Below are 24,093 nucleotides of genomic sequence, written 5' to 3'. Positions count from 1 at the left end.
CCGCGTGGATTTTCATGTGTTTCATACGGTGTGGATTTTCTGTGTCAGGTTCTTTTAATTGTTAGAAATAAAGCCTTATTTTTATATGGAATTGGGCAACCACTGCATCTTACTACTTGGTAGACTATCTATATTGGTGAAGCAGCACCAGTCCTGTAAGCTAGTCTCTATAGCTATACAGTGATACCCCCAAGAAATCATATTTTCAACAAAATGTCAAAGAGTCTTCATTTTATGATGTGCAGGGGCAAAGAATTTCTGCGTGGTCTAAGGTGTCAAAATAGGCTGTAATTACAGGTTCTTCTTCTAGAATTCTCCATTAACAGTCAAACTACAAATCTTACCAATACGCTTGATCCATTTTGAAACAAGTTGTAAGGATAAAGAATTCTCTCATAATGGCCTCTAATGTGCGACCCGATAGCTTTTCCTGTAGAGAAGCCCATTTTTATAGCTATTTTGGTCCATTTCCTTTCTCTGCAGACAATATCGAAACCTCCTTCATCAACCACCAGCTGCAATACAGGAAATAAGATAAAGAATACCCTGGATGAGAAAAAAAAAATCTCTCTTAATTACCTTTATGCTGGGAATACACGGTTTGTTTCTGCCGCTCGATTCTGCGCTCGATCGTTTTTGCCGCTCGATTCTGCAGTCAAATCTCTTATCTTTTTCTATTCACCTCTATGAGAAAACTAGTGGCGAAACGATCGAACGGGAGATCGGACATTTGGAAATTATCGAGCCATCCAAATGTCTCAAAAAACGAATAGTGTATTCCCAGCATTAAAAACGCAAGTCTGCATAGTCAAAACAGCTTTCACAAACTAACAATGCCCACGCACAGGCATTTCAGGCAACTTCAATTATTTCCAATGGCACCATTTGAAAAGCATTTGATCTGCCATAATAACAGACAAACATCCCAAGCATTCTGATAAAATTCACTGCTTCTCTTTGCAAATGATCAATATGTAAACTTAACTAAATGGACACACTTGCAATTAAAAATTGGATAATTGGATTCAATAAAGTAACTGAGTCAACTAGTAAAAGGAATGCAAGGATCACTGCTGTGTGAGTGGGCACTGCCAGACCTGTGTATTACGTTTCCCTATAATCTTGCTTAATACAAAAAAACATCTGAATTGTCACCTTGTTCAGCTGAAATAAGTCCAGTATTTTCCTTTCAACATGAGGTATTTTCAGAGCACATCCCTGTAGTTCCCAGAACTTGGCTATCTGGTCTAAAAAATTCAACTTCACCCTGGTTTGAGCCTAATGGGGTGAATAAAGGGAAAGGTGAAAAAGATGGAAGAGGTTAACTAAGAATGTTTATACTTCTTTTCACACCAAAGTCTACTTTAATCTATACAAGACAGTGATATCCTGTTTGATTAGCAGTAGCACTGTACAGAACCTAACACATTGGGAAGTGAAATGCTTTATTTCCTTTAGCTAATTCAATATTAAATACGTACATGGTTGCTACTGAAAATACAAATCAATAGCTAGATAAAGACAGATATATGACATTTTTTTCAAATGTATATCAAAAGGAAGTTAACATTTTCTAGGAGGAGGAAACCATTTTAACCATATGTAACTTTTTTGTTGCATGGCATCTGTGTGGGACTTTTGTACTTTGTTTAGGCCACATTCCCTGACAGCAGGAATTAAATGGATTGGGACAAGGGCTCAGTAAGTTATGCTTAGGCAGTGTCGGGTACAGTGAAGCACACAGTCAATGATAAGTATACTTCACTTTTACTGTTAACATGCGTTTAGTGGTAACACACTGCATGCATGCAACCAGTTATACCGCAACGCTCCCGCTGCACTGTGAACATAGCATAGGTGGTGCATTGCAGTAAGCCGCATTTGAAACTGCCTGTTACACCGCACTACTATGTACGGAGTCTTTATAGGTGGCAGATTTATAGTGCCGGTTATGAATGTGAAGCACCACACTTGTTAAAGCACAACCCCTTTAGTTTAGATCAGGGCTGCCCAATAGGTCGATCGCGATCTACCGGTAGATCGCGACCGCCTCCTTGGTAGATCGCGGCCTCTTGGCCGCGTCTCGTTAATGTTTGTTGCGGCCAGCAGCTCGTGTTTAGCTGCTGGCCGCTGGCCAATAGAATGCATGCAGGCGAGGAGAGAGGGAGGAGAGAGGCGGCGCGTCCGCTGCGTCATGGCTGGGGGCGGCGGAGGGCAGCCTGTGTAATGTGCGTGTGTAACGTGCCCGGCGCCGCCCCCAGCCATGACGTAGCGGCCGCGCCGCCTCTCTCTTCGCCGCCGCTTCTCTCCTACATCCCATTGGCCTGCCAGAGTCTCTCCTCGCCGCCTCTTCTCCTCCGCCTGCAGGTACATATACCTGGCTAACCTACACTGGGGGGCCCTATACCTGGCTAACCTACACTGGGGGGCCCTATACCTGGCTATCTTACACTGGGGGGCCCTATACCTGGCTAACCTACACTGGGGGGCCCTATACCTGGCTAACCTACACTGGGGGGCCCTATACCTGGCTAACCTACACTGGGGGGCCCTATACCTGGCTAACCTACACTGAAGGGACCTATACCTGGCTAACCTACACTGGGGGGCCCTATACCTGGCTAACCTACACTGGGGGGGCCCTATACCTGGCTAACCTACACTGGGGGGCCCTATACCTGGCTAACCTACACTGGGGGGCCCTATACCTGGCTAACCTACACTGGGGGGCCCTATACCTGGCTAACCTACACTGGGGGGCCCTATACCTGGCTAACCTACACTGGGGGGCCCTATACCTGGCTAACCTACACTGGGGGGCCCTATACCTGGCTAACCTACACTGGGGGGCCCTATACCTGGCTAACCTACACTGGGGGGCCCTATACCTGGCTAACCTACACTGGGGGGCCCTATACCTGGCTAACCTACACTGGGGGGCCCTATACCTGGCTAACCTACACTGGGGGGCCCTATACCTGGCTAACCTACACTGGGGGCCCCTATACCTGGCTAACCTACACTGGGGGCCCCTATACCTGGCTAACCTACACTGGGGGCCCCTATACCTGGCTAACCTACACTGGGGGCCCCTATACCTGGCTAATCTACACTGGGGGCCCCTATACCTGGCTAATCTACACTGAGGGCCCCTATACCTGGCAAACCTACACTGAGGGCCCATATACCTGGCAAACCTACACTGAGGGCCCATATACCTGGCAAACCTACACTGAGGGCCCATATACCTGGCTAACCTACACTGAGGGCCCATATACCTGGCTAACCTACACTGAGGGCACGCAACCTATGCTGCAGGCACATATACCTGGCTAACCTACGCCGGGGGGGGGGGGGGGGGGCGTGCTTAGCATTTGAGACGTTGGTAGATCTCCTGGCCTCGGCAAATTTAAAAGTAGCTCGCGAGCCGAAAAAGTGTGGGCACCCCTGGTTTAGATCTATAAAAAGACCGGATATAATAACAAATCATTTCAGCTGTGTGGTATATGTATATGCAACAACCTTGGCAGAACAGGAAGAGAGAGCCCTATTAGTGTAATATAATAGCATAAAGGAAGTTAGGGAAGGTTATTGAAATTTATTCAAGCAATTTGGGTTGCAATCCCCAGACTGGAAAGTCTTCTTCATTGGTCAAAAGAGCCCCATAGTGATGCAAATAATCACTACATTGGTATAGTAACGTGCCAAAAAATGCAGCACTTACCTCCAATGGGGAGGAAAGCTATCATTTTGTAATTAAAATCTTTAGCTTTTTGTGTCATACAATGGTTGCAAGACTATTTTTGTCAGTGGCAACGGTTGCTATTCTTGCAGGTTCAATCACAGTTAAAAAAAAAATATTCTATTTAGCTTTTTTGTGCATAAAACAGAGTTCTTAACAAACGGCCAAATGAAAGTGTCAGTGGCAATTATTGTATTCATGCAGGTGTTGAATATGATGAAGGGCTCGTTCACACTGCAAGAACTTTTTCTAAGGGCTAGTGATTTGAAAAGCAATGCCACGGGTAACTTTTATAAAATCACATTGCTCTAGTGGGATCACATCCATAGCACTAAAATCACAAGCGCTTAGAAAAAAAGCTCTTGCAATGTGAACCAGCCCTAAAGGTGCCCATATATCTACCGATTTGGCAGCCAATTGACCATCCAATTAATTATCAAATCGAAAGAAAATTGGTGCCACCAAAAGCATACCTGATCAACAATCAGCCCAAAAGTGGTCGCACTGTCCGGACATGCTGCAGGATGCTTGATCGAGTGCGCAGCGAAAACGGCTGCGATTATCGTGAACAACAAACGCGATGGATATCCCTGGCTGCTGTCCCCCGCCCCAGTGTAAATGCAGATATACATATAGGAAGGGTTTCTGATGCTGAAAGCAGGATAATTAACATAATGGTGGGTTATCCTGAATAATTTACTATGTTCTACTATATGTCACAACAGTGCCTATTTAAATGTAAGCAATAAAATTTGGGTATGTTACACAACATAAATCTCTGCACTACAGAATAAAGAAATACATTGTCTTGCAGCTCTAGAGCCCTGGTTCTACATCTCACAAGGGGCACCATCAACACTGAGTTTGTTGAGCCTTCTAGTGTATGTGTTTTTTTTTTTTTTTTTTTACACATCCCGAAAACTTACTGGTGGGGATAATTGACTTTTGCTCAAAATAGGTTTAGAGCAGTGTTTAACATCATTACAACATCTCCGAAAGATGGTGTTTGCCTAGTATCTTAACATCTCAGGTTTCCCTTAAAGGGACACTTAAGTCAAACAAAAAAAATGAGTTTTACTCACCTGGGGCTTCCAATAACCCGCTGCAGCTGTCTGGTGCCCTCGCCATCTCCCTCCGATCATCCTGGCCCGCCGGCAGCCACTTCCTGTTTCGGTGACAGGAGCTGACAGGCTAGGGACGCAAGTGATTCTTTGCGTTCCTGGCCACAATAGTGCCATCTATGCTGCTATAGCAAATATTATATACCATATAGCAGCATAGAGGGTGCTAATGTGTCTGGGAACGCGAAGAATCACTCGCGTCCCCAGCCTGTCAGCTCCTGTCACCGAAACAGGAAGTGGCTGCTGGCGGGGCCAGGAGGATCGGAGGGAGACAGCGAGGGTACCGGACAGCTGCAGGGGGCTATTGGAAGCCCTAGGTGAGTAAAACTCATTTTTTTTGTTTGACTTAAGTGTCCCTTTAATGCACATTTATTTGTTAGGTGTACTCAATGTCTGTATATATGCTTATAAATCATTCTGTAATGCTTGTAATTGACAAAACATAATTAATGAGTTCTATTTATATACACGATAATTCTTCTAATCCCCAAACACACTGTAATACGACAAGCTCAAGTACTCCCTGAACACCTCCCAAGTGCACCCAGGGGTACGTGTCCCATGTGTTAAGAACATAACGTTTAGAGCACAGTGAGAACCATTATTCAATGTTCTGTGTTAAGCAATAAAAGATTCAGTGCCAGCAGTAAATATGTAAATAAAATTTGTCAGCAAAAAGTGAAAAAAAAAAAAAAAAATCACCACTAAGGGCAAGTTCACACTTGCTTACAAACCAAGTACCCATTTGGAACTTTTAAGCTCCGCTTAGCGCAGGAAGCCGATCCACCTCCACTTGTTTAAAAAAAACAAAAAAAAAACCACAGATCCGCTTGTCGTGTTGCACTAAGCAGAATGCAGAGTCCAAACTTTCCACATTTTCCCGGACCAGCCAGGAAAAGGTTTGTAATGAAAGCCTATGAGAACGGATAGTGTCCATTCTCATTAGGCCAGTTGCCGCATCCGCTTTGCTCGACTCGACTGCCACCGTGGCGTGAATACTCATGGGACTCCATGCTGCAGACTCCTCCACTCGGTCTCGGGACACGGATCGGTACTGGGCAGAAGCATGGAGATCTCCACTGGCTTGCAAAAGACTAATGGGAATCTTCAGCAGCAGTGAGGATTCTCATTGGTTTATGGCAGACCAATGAAAATTCTCCCTGTTGCTAGACTATGTTTGAACGTCTAAAGGCGCGTACACACGCCATACTTCTGCAAACGATGGCCCGTCAGACCCTCCCGCTGGGCGGAAGTTCTGCGGACAGTAGGACGTGTGTACGCGCTGTCGGCAGACTAATAAGACTGTTTGACAGATCCGCCCAGTTGGACACGTGTATATACCTTTAATAATCCTCTACAATAAAAGCAGTTAGGCAAATAATCATTTTTAAGACATAAGCTTTATTGCTAATTCAATGTTTCCACATGCTGCAAACCCCAAGGCCCAAAAACCCTTTCACCTCAAGTTCATTGAGTCTTTGGATACGTGGAGTGAAGTGCAGCTTGTCCACATCACATGCGAATGGGGGTTGCCAGTCCTAGGAGGAAAATTATATATAGGTTTAATTGATTACATCAATGTATAGTAAAATGAATAAAATTTTAAAATAACGACATACCAGATATCTTCTCTAGTACCAAACATAAGTCACAAACTGGTTTTAAATTAGAGGCCTCTGCATAGGCAGAAAAGTACCTAGCTACCAGAGATTAAGATGTCCGAGATATGCAAGAAAAAAGAAAAAAAAACACAACACACACCTTTGATCCCTGAACAATCTTATCTTATATAACCAATCATTGCACTGCAGAGCGGGGGTGTGTGTCACGGGGGCGCGCGATTGTTGTTATTATTGTTACTGTGTGAACATACTAGCAGTGACTGTATATAAGATAAGATTGTTCAGGGATCAAAGGTGTGTGTTGTGTGTTTTTTTTTTTTTTTCTTTTTTCTTGCATATCTCGGACATCTTAACCACTTCACAACGGAGGGGTTTCACCCCTGAAAGACCAGCGCGATTTTTACCTTTCAGCGCTGCTTCCATTCTTTTCTTTCCTGTAATATGATTGGTTATTGGGGACTGGGGTTGTTCAGGGATCAAAGGTGTGTGTTGTGTGTTTTTTTTTTCTTTTTTTTTTTCTTGCATATCTCGGACATCTTAACCACTTCACAACGGAGGGGTTTCACTCGCGCGCCCCCGTGACACACCCCCCCGCTCTGCAGTGCAATGATTGGTTATGGGGACCCCAGTCCCCAATAACCAATCATATTACAGGAAAGAAAAGAATGGAAGCAGCGCTGAAAGGTAAAAATCGCGCTGGTCTTTCAGGGGTGAAACCCCTCCGTTGTGAAGTGGTTAAGATGTCCGAGATATGCAAGAAAAAAGAAAAAAAAAAAAAAAAAAACCACACAACACACACCTTTGATCCCTGAACAATCTTATCTTATATACAGTCACTGCTAGTATGTTCACACAGTAACAATAACAACAATAACATTTGTAAAGCGCTTTTCTCCCATAGGACTCAAAGCGCATAGCTGTGTCTCAGATTAATACAGGGTTGCAGGCTGGGTTGTGTTACAGAGGAGATAGTCAGATGTTCATGAATGCCAGACTGAAGAGGTAGGTTTTCAGTTTAGACTTAAATGCTTCCAGGGATGGAGCTGTCCTGATTGGGTGTGGCAGGGAGTTCTAGTAAGTCTGTTAAGCCTAAACTACACGATACGATTCTTTGTGCGATTCGATTAGGATTCTTTTTACGATCCGATTAAATCAAACATGTCCGATCGGGATTCTATTTGCCATTGCTCTGCAATGGCAAATCAAATTGAATCGAATCAAAGCCCGATCGAACATGTTGGATTTAATCTGATCGTAAATAAAATCGCAATCAAATCGCACAAAGAATCGTATCGTGTAGATTGGGCTTTACAGCTTTTCAAATTTATGCTGCGAATAAACAATGATTTTTTTCGCAGATAGATGGTTTGATAATTTCTGACAGGTCCGATCTGATTTCTATCGTTTTTTCTGATCGATTTTCTCATAGAAGTGTATGGAAAGCAATTTGAAAACTGATCGGCCAGTATTCCCAGCATTAAGGTGCCCATTAATGGTACACATTTTTAGTGATCGATCATATTTTCAATAAGATCATTCAGACTGAAAGAAAGGACCGTATTTATTCAATCCACAACACTAAAGAATATAACATGCGATCATGTCTGCAGCAGTTATGATATGAAAACTCCATCAAGCAGAATGATTCTTTCTTTAAGGAAACAATCAATAATGCAATCGGCTGATTGGTCCCATCAGCTTCTCTGTTTTTATGCAATACAACCTGAAGTATTTGATCAAAAATGCTACTGTTCCCTAAAATTGTACCATTAATGCGGACCGTTCAGCTCAGTACAGACGCCAGATGAAACTAGAAGGCGGCTGATATTGACCCGCACTGCCGAGAATCCAGCATGTGTGCGGCCGCCACCGATCCCTCTCAACCAGCAATCTGTCCTAGCGGATCACTTCAGCCAAGCAACAGCCAAGATCATAGTTCTCCTCACTACTGATCCCTGTCTGGTGATATTGATTGAGCAGGTGTACGGCCTTTAGAATAGAATACGCTAATAAAAAAAAAAATTATGAAAAGAACAGTACTAGATTTTTAAAATGTATATTTTTCAAACAGCGACAAACATACACGACACCCATTCTCTAACACAACAACCATTCTAGGAACTCGACCCTTACATATTTAACACAAATATCACAAGGGTAACATATGGCAGATATAAGATGGCTTTACACAACATAGGCCTCGATTCATAAAGCATTCCCGCATGCGGAAAAGCTGATAAAAGCTCACTTTACCGACCACATAGCAAAACTTGTATTCATAAAGGCTTTTTCCGCATGAAAAGCCGACATTCCTGAGAAGAACGATAAATCACCGCCTTGTGCGGTGATTATCTTACCAAAAGTAACAAAATGTCAATTCATAAAGATTAGAGGAAGTGGTATGCAGACGGGGAATACCGCTCCCTCTGATGTGGCGAGAAGCGTGCGGAATACAGTGCAGTGAATGGGACAGACCTCCCAAGCAGCAGCAGAGAGAACACCGCACGGAGGGACTCGGCCAGCTTCTGTGTTTCTGCAAGGCTCCCGACAGCCTACCCCCTGCCTACAGCGGGAAATCTCCGCTCAGCTATCGCAACTAGCAACATTTTATGAATGCCCACCTTGGAGTCAGAAATACCGAGCGCGGAGTTTCCCCGCACTGATTTACATCACCGAACACTTTATAAATCGAGGTCATAATCTGTTTTTTGAAATCTTTATCCAGTGTTACCACATCTCCATAGTATGAGGTATACATTTCCACTGGGCTGCCTTGTTCCTTTTTGAATTGGGCCAGGCACCCGTACTATAGCAAAGGCGCATTGCTACAGGTTCAAATACCATATGTAAAAAATTGTAGCAACCACTATTTTTTGGACCGCCCACTATTTGGAAGCAGCCTATTGTTTTCAATAGGCTGGGGTTCTGCATCCAATAAGGAATAAAACAGAAGACTAGAAATGAAGTTCAGACTAATCCCGTAGAGAAAAAAAAGAAGACAATTCCACATCAAGGTTTCATGTGGATCCATTTACCCTCCCTCTTCTCTCCACAGGTGCCTTTTGCCCAGAACCTAGGTTTCAGTGGTGAAGATCTGCCCAAAAACCACATCACCTTATCCTGTACCTTTCAAGAAATGTATCTATGGTAAGGGAAGCGGGTTTAAATGACAAGGCAGTTATTTACCGTACAGTGCCATAACTGAAAAGCAAAATAATTTCCAAGGTCATTTTTATTGTTGTGACTTATGGAGATGCACAGTGGCACTGAGAAAGAAATTATATCCTGAAGAAGAGGTTGACCTGAACCCAGAGGGCACCTTCTTGGTACATATGAGGTTTTTTTCCCACACGTTAGATACTAATCTCTGTAGTGATAAGCCTCTGGATAGTCCAGAAGGCTTCCCAGGTCTGTCTACATGCCATCAATCCAGAGTTCATGCTCAGAAAGTGGTGCTTGCGCACAGGGTTTTCCCTCTATGCTTGAGCAGACCTTATCCACATATGCCCAGCGTGGGTGCACTTTCTCAAGGCTGTGCTCCTGGACAGAATAACCCTATTCCACCCAAATCAGTAGGATGGAGAAGCATCTGGGAAGCCTCTTGACCATTCAGAGGCTCCCCACTAATCAGGCAAAAAAACTAACGTTTATACTTTTTACCCACTTCAGAATTATTAAATGGGCAAAGTCAGTGGGGTGCTAATAATTCCAAATTGATGCAAATGGTATGCTACCTTATGTCCATTGGAAGAGGACCTAATAAGCGCAGCAGCTGCAGTAACCAATTGGTCCATTTTGATGGGATGCATTGCTGACCAAGAGCGTAGTTCAGGTCAATCATACTTTCAACAGATCTTAATAGACTAAAGATCGGATTCCAAGACCACAAGGAAATAGCTACAGAATTGCTAAATACAGTGCCCAGACTGCAGTTCACATAGAAGTGTTTTTATAGGAGCCAAAGGTTCCACATCTCTTAAAGGTGAAAATTCATAAAGGATTAAAAATGCACAATTGCTAATGACCAGAAGAGGTAGTTGCAAGCTGCTTTTTTTGTATGAAAATTTCTAATATTCTTTAAAAAAAAAAATGCATTATCGCTAAGAGGAAATATTGAGTTAATTTAGCAATTCATAGGAATAAAATAAGGACCATCTCTTATCTTAAGCTGGCCACTAACGGTCCAATTTCTAGCGAAAAATCATTCGAGCGATCAGAAATTCTGATCGGACGAAAAATCGTTCACTACACCATCAACTAACCAATCATTGCTTCCTATCACGACCACCAAGAAAATCCAAATTTTCGTTCGACGAAAATTCATTCGGGCGACATTTTTTTCACTCGTTCATAATCGATTGTGTCCACCAATGGAGATTATTTACAACCAATTCGATCAGAATTTCTGATCGCTCGAATGATTTTTCGCTAGAAATTGGACCATTAGTGGCCAGCTTTAGTGTGCTATTAATATGAGAGTTGCCTGATGAAGAGATGTTTATGTTATCGTCCCGGGGGCAGTAGATCAAAGCCCCGCAGGACTTCATCTTAAGTCCCAGGGGCGTAGATATACATACCTAGCCGGGATCCCCCGCATTCTCACTGCCGCTCATTAGTACACTGATCAGTAACATGGGAACACTGTTCAATGACCAATCAAAGTGCCTGTGATATAATTGACATATGTTGTTAGAGACCACCAGGGCTGTGGAGGCTGAGTCACGGAGTTGGAGCAATTTTGGTTACCTGGAGTCGGTGGTTTCAATAAACTGAGGAGTCGGATGATTTTTGTACCAACTCCACAGCCCTGGTAAGAATTAGACTAAGGAGTCTAGGTGTCCAAGTTGAAGCAATTTTGGGTACCTGTACCTGGAGTCAGACGATTTTTGTACTGGCTCCACAGCCCTGGAGACCACTGCTTGTGATTGTCTTATGAGAAAAATCTAGTATCCAATAAGGATGTACAGCAGACACCCAGGGGGACGGCACGACAGGTAAAGTATGAATGCATGGGCACCAGGGGTACGTTTAACATATGGGGGGAAGTGGCGGGGGGCTTCCATCATATTTGTTGTTCACGATTATCGCACACCATACAGGCACGCACCCAAGCGACTATCAGCACAAGATTTCACAGCATGTCCTCAATACATTTCGGGGCAAAATTGGTTGAATTGTCAATCATCCATGTTCTTGGCAGCATTTTTCATCCAATTTGATAATTATCAAGTCGTATGCTCAATCGGCCAAGTCGCCAGATGCATGGCCACCTTTAACATCCTTTAGTAATCTAGAATGCTGTACATTGTTGTTACTAGCAAAGTCCCCACTCACTTATTGTTCCCCTTCTAGAGAACAGCATAGGCTGCTCAGATACACCCGACCAGCATGACTGTACAGTGCTAAAAGGGTTGCTCTGAGCAATTAATGGGTAACTTACTTAGACAAAGCTACCTAAGGCAAGCACAGAGGTATGTTTATGGTAGATCCACATACCTCTGTGCTTGTCCGCTGCACTGTTCCTTCACCTCGGTCTCAGTAATTATTCAGGATGAGGAAGGTCTGCAACAATGTTTCCTTCCATCACCCCCCTCCCCCCTAAAAGTCCAGGAAGAGGATTGAATGAGAAGGTGATAGGAGGCAACATTGCAGCAAGCCTGCCGCTTTCTGTCCATTTCCCAGGGCTTAATCAGGTGGTATCACATCTAGGGAGTTTCTCACAATATCGAGGCAACAACGTCATCCTCCATGTCAGCAGTGATATCGGCATTAGATGAGTGGTGTGCATCTAATAGCAACTGGCGATCAATGCGTATTACTGCCATCTGGCAGTTAAAAGGAAAATGAAAAATGCTCTTATGTAAAGGTTTTACATTTTCTCTCGAGTTTACAAGGGCATTCAATACAGGCCCGTTTCTAGGGGAGGGCAGCCCGACCTCTCCCTCCCTTCCTCTCCCCCCTCCAAATGCAGAGTTAGCGAAGGGAAGCGTTGTAAATGGTCAGTAAGGGCCCATTCACACTAAAGCATTTTGCCGGCGATTTTGACAAAACGCTCAAGCGCTAGCGGTTTTTAAAGCGCTAGTGCAATGATACCCTATGGGCCCGTTCTCACTTAGGTCGATTTGCGTTTATCGCCGGCGATTAAATCGCCAAACACAAACGTGTAGCCTGCACCATTTTCAGGTGATTTCCTGGCAATCGCTTTTCAGTGCTATAGAAGCACTAACCACGATTGCGGAAAAATAGCAGCAGTGTCCAGCGATTTTTCCACGTTAAATTGCGGAAAAAAATCACTCACGCAAAACGGCATTTTGCGCTTTTAAGTGTGAATGGGCCCTAACTCACCTCCCAATCGCCACTTACTAGCCGCTGGTCTCCTCCTCAGATAGACGCTTATACACATGCTGCTTCCTGTTTCGCAGGAAGCAGCGTGTATAAGCGTCTGTGCAGAGGAGAAGACCAGTGGCAAGTGATCGGCGACTGGAACCTGGGAGGTGAGTTACTGACCATTTACCAGGGCTGTGGAGTCGGAGTTGAAGGCGGAGTCGAAGCAATTTTGGGCACCCGGAGTTGGAGTCGTTGATTTCATAAACTGAGGAGTCGGAGTTGGATGATTTTTGTACAAAATCCACAGTCCTGTTAAGTATTAGACTAAGGAGTCGAGGAGTCGGAGCTATTTTGGGTACCCGGAGTTGGAGTCGTAGTTTCATAAACTGAGGAGTCGGAAGATTTTTGTACCGACTCCACAGCCCTGCTATTTGCTCGCTTCCCTGCGCTCACTCTGCAGTCGGAGGGGGGAGCACGGAAGGCAGCCCAGGAGAGGAAGGGAGGGCTGCCCTCCCCGCGGCTGACTCCCCCCCCCTCCATTATGGGGCAGCTACCTAATCTAACCTATACTGGGGGGCAGCTACCTAATCTAACCTATACTGGGGGGCAGCTACCAAATCAACCTATACTGGGGGGGCAGCTACCAAATCAACCTATACTGGGGGGCAGCTACCAATCTAACCTATACTGGGGGGCAGCTACCTATCTAACCTATACTGGGGGGCAGCTACCTATCTAACCTATACTGGGGGGCAGCTACCTATCTAACCTATACTGGGGGGCAGCTACCTATCTAACCTATACTGGGGGGCAGCTACCTATCTAACCTATACTGGGGGGCAGCTACCTATCTAACCTATACTGGGGGGCAGCTACCTATCTAACCTATACTGGGGGGCAGCTACCTATCTAACCTATACTGGGGGGCAGCTACCTATCTAACCTATACTGGGGGGCAGCTACCTATCCAACCTAAACTGGGGGGGAAGCTACCTATCTAACCTAAACTGGGGGGAAGCTACCTAACCTATACTGGGGGCAGCTACCTATCTAACCTATACAGGGGGGCAGCTACCTATCTAACCTGTATTGGGGGCACCTACCTAGCCTATACTGGTGGCAACTATACGGGCTATCTATATTGGAGGCACCTACCTAACTAACCTATACTGGGGGTACCTACCTATCTACCCTATGCTGGGGGCAACTATTCTGGGTACCTATATTAGAGGCACCCACCTAGCTAACCTGTACTGGGGGCACCTACCTATCTAACTTATACCGGGGGCACCTGCCTATCTAACCTATACTGGGGCAACTATACCTGCTACCTATACTTGAGGCACCTACCTGGCTAACCTATACTGGGGCACCTATGCCTGGCTACCTATACTGGGTGGACCTATAGCTGGCTACCTATACTGGGGTACCTATGCCTGGCTACCTATACTGGGGGGACCTTTAGCTGGCTACCTATACTGTAGGTGGGGGGGGGGCTAGAAACTAGAAACTGCCCTGATTCAATAGAAAAAATTACATTGACACTACTGGTTGATAAAAGATCTTATGATATACTTTCTCTTCTATTTCTTAATCCATCAGTCTGTTACAAATGAGCAAACACTACAGTGCCCACAATTGAACATTCAATTTTCTTTTTCAATAATCCAAACATGCATGCTGGATGTTAGATTTAGCAACCCCAAGCCTCACCACTTAGGTGCTCTTTTTTGTACCATGGAGGAAAATGATCTCTCTATTTCCAGTAATTTTCAATCCATTATCTATAATTGCCAGTGTTTTTCCAATACTTATCTCAACCATGGTTAAATGATTTAAAAATGTGAAATAAAATATACTTATGCATTGGTATTTTGCTTTGTCATTTTTATTGAATTCAACAAATCAGCCCTAGGAGTCATGTACTCCCTCAAAACTAGTTTTTAAAACTTGGCTTTCATATCCTCTCTCCCTAAATCTAGTATGAAAGTTTGCAGTCTCCCTCAAAATCCTCAAGTACAACTGTGTCTAATCATCAACATCTGTCCGATAGGTGTTCCTCAGTTCAATGAAGTAGTGCAAAAAGTGTTGCCAGCTTTGGGTTTTCAATTTGTTGTGGTTACCAATCTCTTCCTGCCTTTTGATACACAACTCCAGAAACGGAAACAAGGAATGGAGTGGCACTCGCTGAAGAGGGGACTGGTGTGCCAATGTCCTATCAGACCTCCACACTCTAGAAGAGACAGGCAACGCCAAGTAAAACATTTTTACTTGGTGGTGCCTGCCTCTTCTACATCTACACAACTCCAGAAATGGCATCTCTAGTTCACGTTCAGTCTATGATAGTACTGTTACAATAATTTCTACTGAAGTCAGACAAAAAGAACCACAAGGCTAATCGAGGGCCATGCCAAACCAGAAAATCATCTATGTATCTAATCCAGAGGATGGTGTGTTTTAAACAGGCCATGTTCACATTCTACTCTTCTCTCCCACAGGCCAAGGTGGAGGCATGCATAGGACAGCACACACATTGGCCCCCATGGAAGTCCCCCTTTCTGACAAAAACCATCCATGAAACAGGAAACCAGTCCTATTTTAGCACTTCTACAATAAATTGGCATCAATGCAAAGGCATCAGACTTAAAGGGAACCTGTGCTGAGTAAAAGTATTTAAAATAAACACGAGGTAACTTTAAATGAACATTACATAGTTACCTTGCCATCAGTTCCTCTCAGATGCTTACCATTTTCTTCTGACAATGATCCCTTCCAGTTCTGACATTTTGTCAGAACTGAAATATATCAGTTGCTGTCAGTTACAGCTGAGAGGAGAACTGATGTGTCCATGTTTCCCTATGGCTCAAGTGGGCGATGTTACAGTTTAACAGTGTGCTGACCAGGAAGCTGTTAAGGTGTAATTGCCGTTTTGAAAATGGAGGATGGAGAATTCCATTGATCACAGTGGACAAACAGGACGCAGGAGAGGAAAAAGAGATTGAGGAGTAGACTACACCGGAGGTAAGTATAACTTGTGTATGTTTATTTTGACTTTTAATTTTCAGTTCAGGTTTTCTTTAAAGAGAAACTCCGACCAAGAAATGAACTTTATCCCAATCAGTAGCTGATACCCCCTTTTACATGAGAAATCTATTTCTTTTCACAAACAGACCATCAGGGGGCGCTGTATGGCTGATATTGTGGTGAACCCCCCCCCCCCCCCCCCCCCCCACAAAGAAATTCTGAGTACATACTCTTGGCAGTTTCCTGTCTGTGAACCTTGCAGCTTTGTGGGAAATAGCTGTTTACAGCTGTTTCGACTGCCAAAAACCATGCAGCAGCTACATCACCTGCCCCCAGTAAAAATGTCACCAAGTAATAATTGTCAGAATATAAAATCAGGGATTTAAAAGTTTTTACAATGGGCAAACACTGACTAAATCATTTATACATAATTATTGTAAAAATGAAGCACTTTTTTTATTACATTATTTTCACTGGAGTTCCTCTTTAAGTAAAGCATTTTTAATTTCATGAAATATTAAGTGCATACAACTAGTTATTCCACAAAATTTATAACAGAAGTTGGCAAATAGTGTAAAAGTTTGCACCCAATAAATGGATTAGACCAGGTCCCATATGCCATTAACTTTTTTGAAACTAGAGACCAAAGTTCTTTTGAATTTACAGTCTGTATGGCTCCCTTTTAGTTGACAGGTTTAACTTCTGAAGACTGTTGTGATAATTAATACAAGATTTGAATGGACATCCCACTAGGCAAAGCCATGATATGGTACAGTGTAGGTCTGCACCTCAAATCAGGTACAATGTTTTAAAAAGACCCTTTAATGCTTTAGGTACCCACAAGGACTAAGATTTTCTCTGCAGCTAAATGGACAATGGGTACTGCAGATGCACTGCATGGAGGAGAGATGTGACTTTTAAGGCTGAATACCCACCAGAAGATGGATTGGGGAACCTACAGCAACATGACGAACGAACATTCCCCGTTCTATCTTCTACTGTGGGAACATATGACGGCTGCGATGGATCGATCACACGATTGCAGTACTTTGTGCGGAGTATCGTCAGAGATCTTAAAGAGTACCCAGGGTGGTATTTTAAACTTAAAGGGACACAGAGGCATGTTCCCATCTGCAGGATATGCCTCTGTGTGCCCGATCGCCGCTCTATGTGCCCCCTGCTCGTCCACCAGAATCTGCCAACATTCAGATGTCGAAAGACTTTCGGATAAGGGGCTTCCCACTGCAGGATAAGGAATGCCTGCAAAGCCCCCTTCCTCGCCTATCTGAGCCTTCTAACAGGTTTTCCACTGCCTGCTCCCCTCCTCTCCCCGCCCCCTTTATGTCAATCAGTGCTGTGCTGGTCCAGCAACTACCCCCTCCTCCCTAAGATGAGGCAGCATTTTTTTTATTTTTTTTTACTTTTAGACCCAGCTCGGGTTTTCTTTAAAGATCTGATTCGCCATGATCGTCGCAAGTAGCAAGAGAATCGTGCAAAATTTCCCACAGTGCAAAATCGTGGAAAACGCAGAAACAGTTGCACAACACGAGACAAAAAGGTACACACATCCCATTTTCATTGGCCAATTTTACCACTTCCATGTAATATGAGGATACCATGTAACACAATGTAATGCCTACACAACCTGCTCATAGTATTCAAAATCTGCTGTCCCTCATGCTACATGGAGGTGGTAAAATCAGCCAGTGATTGGTCTAACAAAATTGTAGTGACAACCTAGCCACTGGTCCGCTGTAAAAGGTTAATTCATGTTAACTGCAAACACTCAGTTCCATATGCAATTCCCTATTTATCCTGAGTTTTCTCCTAAGAGAATTTTTAATCCTCAATTTAAAGTAACTTTTTAGCACTTTGCAATGAAAGAGTAGGTGAAAAAGTACTGTCAAAATTATTTTGAGTGTTTGTTTACTTGCTGGTGGTTTAAAAGGCATTTTAATAACAAGTTGTGCAAATATCACCTGGGGAAAACAAGAGAAAAAAGTGAATTGCCTATGACCCTCAGTGTTTAATGGAGTAGAAGTATGATGAAGTGGTTCTCGGAGGTCAGGGTATGCACTTTATTAGTGTACACACATCCAATTTTACCACTTCTATGTAGTATGAGAGCTTACCTACACAATCTGCTGGCCCTCATACTACATGATGGAGGTAGTAAAATTGGCCAGTCATTGGGCAAGCAAAAGTGGATTCATTTATAAAAAATCATATGGTTCTAGCCCTTTCTCCAATTTACCAAATATATACAGTATATTTTATTATTCTACAAGATACTGAAGTACATACAAAGTTTCCCCTAGCCAAAATGAACGCTTGCCCTCTTTTAATCTGTAAATCCAAAGTTATGTAGGTGTCCCAATCATTGGCTCCCCCTCTAGTGATCTTCCTGGAAGGATCACTCTCACTAGATGCCTACTGTTACTGGTAGATGTTCAAAAGAAATTTCCTTCCATTGTGCACAATATATGGCTCAGTCAGGAACTGAGAAGTACTGTATTTATAATGCTCCTCACTAAAACCGCCAAGCAGAATAATCTCTAAAGATCATTTTGGGCAACTGAGCCTGAAATGTATACAGTACTAAAGCTCAAAGAGAGTCTGAAGCAAAAAAACAAAGACAAAAAAAAAAAAAAAATTGCTACATTTACCTTTTAATTCACTTCAGAAGTCTCATCAGCGGTAAACCACCGCATCCTGCCGAAAAACAAGGGCTGCAGACCCCCCAAATCCCCTGGGGGGAATCTGGCCGGCGCTTCCTGAAAGAGGCAGAGCTCTCTGCTGTAGCTCTGCCTCTACTGAGGTAAATCGCGTCAGATTGCCGCCTTTCCCCGCCCCTCACTCTTCCTTCACAGAGAGAGGCAGAGATCCGCGCTTCGATTGATGGCAGGAGAGGCAGAGCTACAGCAGAAAGCTCTGCCTCTCAGGGCAGCAGAATCCACAGCCAAGTTGGTCGTGGATGTTTGCCCGGGGATTTGGGGGGTCTGCAGCACTCGTTTTTCAGCGGGGATGCGGCGGTTTCCACTGATGAGACTTCTGAAGTGAAAAACTGTAAATATAGCAATTTGTTTTTCACTTCAGAGTCTCTTTAAAGGGAACCTAAACAGAGGGATATGTATGTTTCCCTTTAAAGAGAACCCGAGGTGGGTTTGAAGAACAGCTTGAACAGCTTGTCAGAGCTGGCTGTGTTTATCTCTATAGTGTCAGTCTGCTGCTCTCCCCGCCTCCTGCAGAACTCCAGTCCCCGCCTGCATCCCTTCCCTCCCTGCTGATTGGAGGAAAGGGACGGGGCAGGGACCGGAGCTATGCAGGAGGCGGGGGAGCAGCTGAGACTGACACTAGAGATGTAAACACAGCCTCACAGCACGGCTGTGATTTATGAGGGATTGCAGAGTGCAGGGGGACCTTAGTGGGGTTTGGGATAGCAACAGAGGCTGGGCTGTATAGGCAGATCCAGCCTCTGTATGCAGATAACATTCTTAAAACACACCTCGGGTTCTCTTTAAACAATACCAGTTGCTTGGCAGTCCTGCTGATCTCTTTGGCTGCAGTATTGGCCGAATCACACACCTGAAACAAGCATGCAGCTAATCCGGTCTGACTTCAGTCAGAACACCTGATCTGCATGCTTGTTCAGGGGCTGTGGCTGAAAGTATTAGAGACACAGGATCAGCAGTAGAGTCAGGCAACTGGTATTATATTAAAATGAAAAATCCATATCCTTCTCAGTTTAGGTTCCCTTTAAGATCATAGTTTGCACAAATATGCAGGAGAACAAACATTTCCTATGCTGCTTAATTGCCTACTATAGTCTAAAAATTCCCTTAGGTCCTTTCTCCACTGGTGCATTGCTGGTCATGTGTTTAGCAACACAGAATATCAGAAGTGCATAAACTGCACTGTATACGGTTTCCAATCATGTGTTGCTTGCAATTTTGAGTGAACTCTGAGCGAGATTACATTGAGTAAATGCAGTGCATTTCCATTGTGTATGAATGGGTTCTGCTCCACATTGGAAAGCAATGCGAGTACTTTGCATTACAGGCAGCACACAAGTGGGAAAGACATGTTAATGCAGACTTAAAGTCTGAGTATGCCTTTGCCACACAAAATGTGTCCTTTAAAGCAGGGGGTGTCAAACTCAAACACAAAGTGGGCCAAAATTGTACACTGGGACCTAGTCGCGGGCCAACCTCAAGGTCTACTGGCCACCTTCCTCCCTTCTAAAGTACCCAGGTGTCTAATTCCCCCTCTCCAACCCCTATACAGTTCCTTGGTGTCTAATGGTCCTCCCTCTCTTATACAGTTCTCTAGTGTTTAGTGCTTTCCCCCTACCTCCCCACATGGCGTCTCTGGTTTTCTAGGGCTTAACCTCCAATACAGCTTCCCTGGTGGTCTAGAGTGAGCCAAACATAATGCAAAGTGGGTAAACCACTTGAGGGACAAATTTAATGGCTCTGAGGGCCAGATTTGGCCCACGGCCGGAGTTTGACATGTATGCTTTAAAGCAGACTGAGCACCACCTTATTTTTTGATCTTCCCACATAAGGGCGGTTCTTAACCAAGTGTGCTCTTGGAGGAGCACCATTACATACTTATTGGGTGCAGCTCCCCTGGTCCTCTGCCCGATTGAAATGTGCCAACTTCTCGGATTTCCGGCAGCAACCGCAGTTTGTATTTCCCCCAATACATGCCAGGAGTCCATGGATGAGTGCAACACACGCATGAGCTCGCACAACACTTCCAGGAGATACAAACTTCGGTTGCTGCAGCAAATCTGAGGAAAAGATGGCACATCCCACTCACGCATCTGCCCCCTCCCTCTCCACAGAGCTGTGCAGTAATAATGTTCTGGGCAACAAAACTCTAAAGGTCGCCATACATCAGACGACTTGGCGGCCGATCAACTATCGATTTGATTATAATCTGATGAAAATTGGTGCCACTAAGTGCATGCCCAAACAACAATGTGACCAATTTCAGGCAAAAATGGATTGCATGAATCGGTTAGACATGCTGCAAGATGTAAGGCCGACTTGTCTGATTGTGTGCACGGCGGTAGCGTCGAAGAATATCAGGACGAGCAACGAACAAGAAGAGCCGCAATGTTGTCCCCCCTATTGTGTGGTGTGCCCCTCTCCCCGGTGCACTTTACATTACTTGTCAGTGGCCTCCGTTTGTCCACTGCTGGCTCCGGGCGCACTCCTTGCTCCATACATGCTCTCCACGTGCTTTCCGAGTAACACCTGTACGCCGGCAGCAACGTGGGGCGCATGCACAGAGCAAGGGGTGTGACCAGAGCCAGCAGCGGACAGGTAATGTACAGAGCTGTGTGTGTGTGTGTGTGTGTGTGTGTGTGTGTGTGTGTGTGTGTGTGTGTGTGTGTGTGTGTGTGTGTGTGTGTGTGTGTGTGTGTGTGTGTGTGTGTGTGTGTGTGTGTGTGTGTGTGTGTGTGTGTGTGTGTGTGTGTAAGGGTTCATTACACATTAGGGGGGACAGCGTCGGCAAGGCGGTGGATGCGGCGTTCAAGCATTTCAGCATGAAATTGATCAAGAATTGGCCTGCGGTGTATAAGCAGCCGACAGCTCTCTCTCTCTCTCTAATCAGATTTGATGAGAGAGATTTGTCTCTTGGTAGAATCTGCCCATCATCACTAGATGTATGGCTACATTAAATGATGCACCAGTTAAGCTGATCACACAATTGAAGTTTTCTGTGAATGGATTAAATGCTTAAAGAGGAACGTTCGCGAAAATCTTAAAATTTAAAACACATACAAATAAGAAATACATTTCTCCAAGAGTAAAATGAGCCATAAATTACTTTTCTCCTATGTTGCTGTCACTTAGGCCCCGTTTACACTTAATCAGTTGCTCTCAGTCATAACTGAAATGTCAACTGATTTTCAAAGTAAGTCCCATGTTTTCCTATGGCACCTTTCACACTTACCGCGTTTTAACTGAAATATTTTTCACAATACACTGCTATGGAGAAGAAAAAAAAACGCGTACCAACTGATTAAGTGTAAACAGGGCCTTACAGTAAGTAGTAGAAATCTGACATTACCAACAGATTTTGGACTAGCCCATCTTTTCATAGGGGTTCTTAGGGTTTCCTTAATATTTAAAAGCACTTAGTGAATGGCAGTTGCTCTGTCCAACTGCCAAAATGTGTGCATCGAGCAGGGAGGCTGACCAGCATCATTGTATAAATCTTTTTCAGGGAATGTCTTTATAAAGAATAAAAGCCATGCTGAGAATCCCCTATGGAGAGATGGACTAACCCAAAACCTGTCGGTCATGTCAGATTACTACTACTTACTGTAAATTACAGCAACATAAGAGAAAAGTAATTTATGGCTCATTTTACTCTGGGAGAAATTTACTTATTTATATGAGTTTTAAATTTTAAGATTTTCACAATACTTCCTCTTTAATATGTAATTGATATAAATTGCTTACCTTGCCTAACATCAGTAGATTTTACCCAAAAATTCAGCAGAAATCTTGACCAATATCAATCACACCACAACTGTTAGCTTTGCACTGCCAAACTGTACAAAGCTAGTGGTAGCACTATTCTGATTCTACTAAAATTTAGTGGAATAACTACAGATGCAATGTGGTTGATTCGGTATATAACAAACAGATATCAGAAACTATCAATTGGTTATCTGATCTACAAAAACCTGCCGATCAAAATCTGATCGGATTGTGATCAATTCCTTCCACACATGGCACATCAGTTCTTAACAGATTTCAATACTATATATAGTGAAAGCTGATTGAACTTCAGCTCTTCACTGTCCAATGCAGTGCAACACAATGGCCATTGATCGACCACTATTTCTGCTCTACCCTAGACTGATCTAAATTGTCTGTCCAGTCCCATCGATACTTCTGTTTAAACCCAAGTGAAAGATCAATCGAAATTCTAATTGTATGCACATTAGCGTGACTTTTCATGCAATTGTTTATTTTGATTAGCTAAAGTTGGCCATACACTGGTCAATTTTTTTAATCGCTATTTGGCCAATTCGATTGAATCTGCTAGAAACCGATGCAGCAATTGATTGACTGATTTACTGCCAAAATCGATCAATTTGGTCGACCATACTGGATGAAAAACTTTGCTCAATTGGTGGGCGGGTCATAAGAGCATTGCTAATGGTGTTTGATTTTGCTATTAACGACTCAGCAGCAGAGCTACTCACCTGTCAGCCAGTATCCACTGGCCACATTGTCCAGTGTATGGCCAGACTACATATCAAAATGCAACAAAATATGCATCAAATAAGAATAATGGTTTATTAATTATCCCCATTTTATTGTTTGCTGCTTATAACTTTTGAAGGACAAAATAAATGAATAGGTATGAATGCTATTCCTATTTTATTTGCAGTCTATAGACACTTCAAAGACCATATCTGGAAAACATTCATATTTCAAAACTGAAAACAATTGGCCACATATGCTGTGCTGTAGAAAAATCTATATAAAAAAAATCATTCTATTATTGATTTATACAACACCAGAAACTTCCCTGGCAGCTAAACAGTAGCACAAAGAGAGGGGAGATACAAAAAAAATATACAACCGAACATCTACTGTAGGTCCTATACACACAATGCAGGACATATGTAATACATAATCAAACAGATTGTTTAGTACATTGTATGTATAAAGAGAATAAAGTTATAAATCCAGCAGTACTAGAAACACTAGGAAACAGTAACCTGGCACTTTTGAATTTATAATCTATACAGGTTAAAGCCTACAGAAAATGGAAAAGGAGGGGGGGGGGGGGGGGGGAGGAGAGAGATGGGCATTGTGACTTCTAGACTACTAGAAGTTTTGTATTTTCAAGGAACTGAACCTGAGTAGAATTACAAAAAGGGCTGAGCAGCAAAACAAAGCTCCAAACAGACAGGAGTCTTTGTCAGCAAAAGGATTGTTTGTGATGGTTTCAGCCATTAGTTATTAACACTTGGCTTGGGGAAGCTCCAACTATTGTACTGTTCTATGGAGAGAGAAAGGACAAAGCAATCGGACAAACACTTCACCATGGGCAACTGCTACACATCTGAAATTTGATGGACATACAAGAAAAGCAGTGGATACCTGTACAAATATACAAGACAGTTGGCCAAGTAAAACCATAATCATTGCATTCATCAAATGCATAATGTCAGCACTGGGCTGAAGCCTTAATAACATTCACTACCACAAAACTAGGAGAAAGA

General features: G+C 43.5%; 1 protein-coding gene across 1 annotated transcript in view; it reads right to left on the bottom strand.

Moving 5' to 3' along the window:
• The window catches only part of KDM5B (lysine demethylase 5B), a 77,795-nt gene that overhangs the window by 45,642 nt on the left and 8,060 nt on the right, over nucleotides 1–24,093 (bottom strand). The window contains exons 2-4 of the mRNA XM_068269358.1: nucleotides 6,324–6,401; nucleotides 1,156–1,278; nucleotides 345–515 (exon numbers count right to left, since the gene is read on the bottom strand). Coding sequence (XP_068125459.1) covers nucleotides 345–515; nucleotides 1,156–1,278; nucleotides 6,324–6,401 — 372 coding nt within the window. The remainder of the gene's footprint in view (nucleotides 1–344; nucleotides 516–1,155; nucleotides 1,279–6,323; nucleotides 6,402–24,093) is intronic.

The sequence above is a fragment of the Hyperolius riggenbachi genome, chromosome 2 (genome assembly GCF_040937935.1).
Source record: "Hyperolius riggenbachi isolate aHypRig1 chromosome 2, aHypRig1.pri, whole genome shotgun sequence".
In the NCBI taxonomy this organism is placed as follows: Eukaryota; Metazoa; Chordata; class Amphibia; order Anura; family Hyperoliidae; genus Hyperolius; species Hyperolius riggenbachi.
The sequence above is the reverse complement of the archived record's forward strand: the minus strand, read 5'-3'. Positions and strand labels throughout refer to the sequence as shown.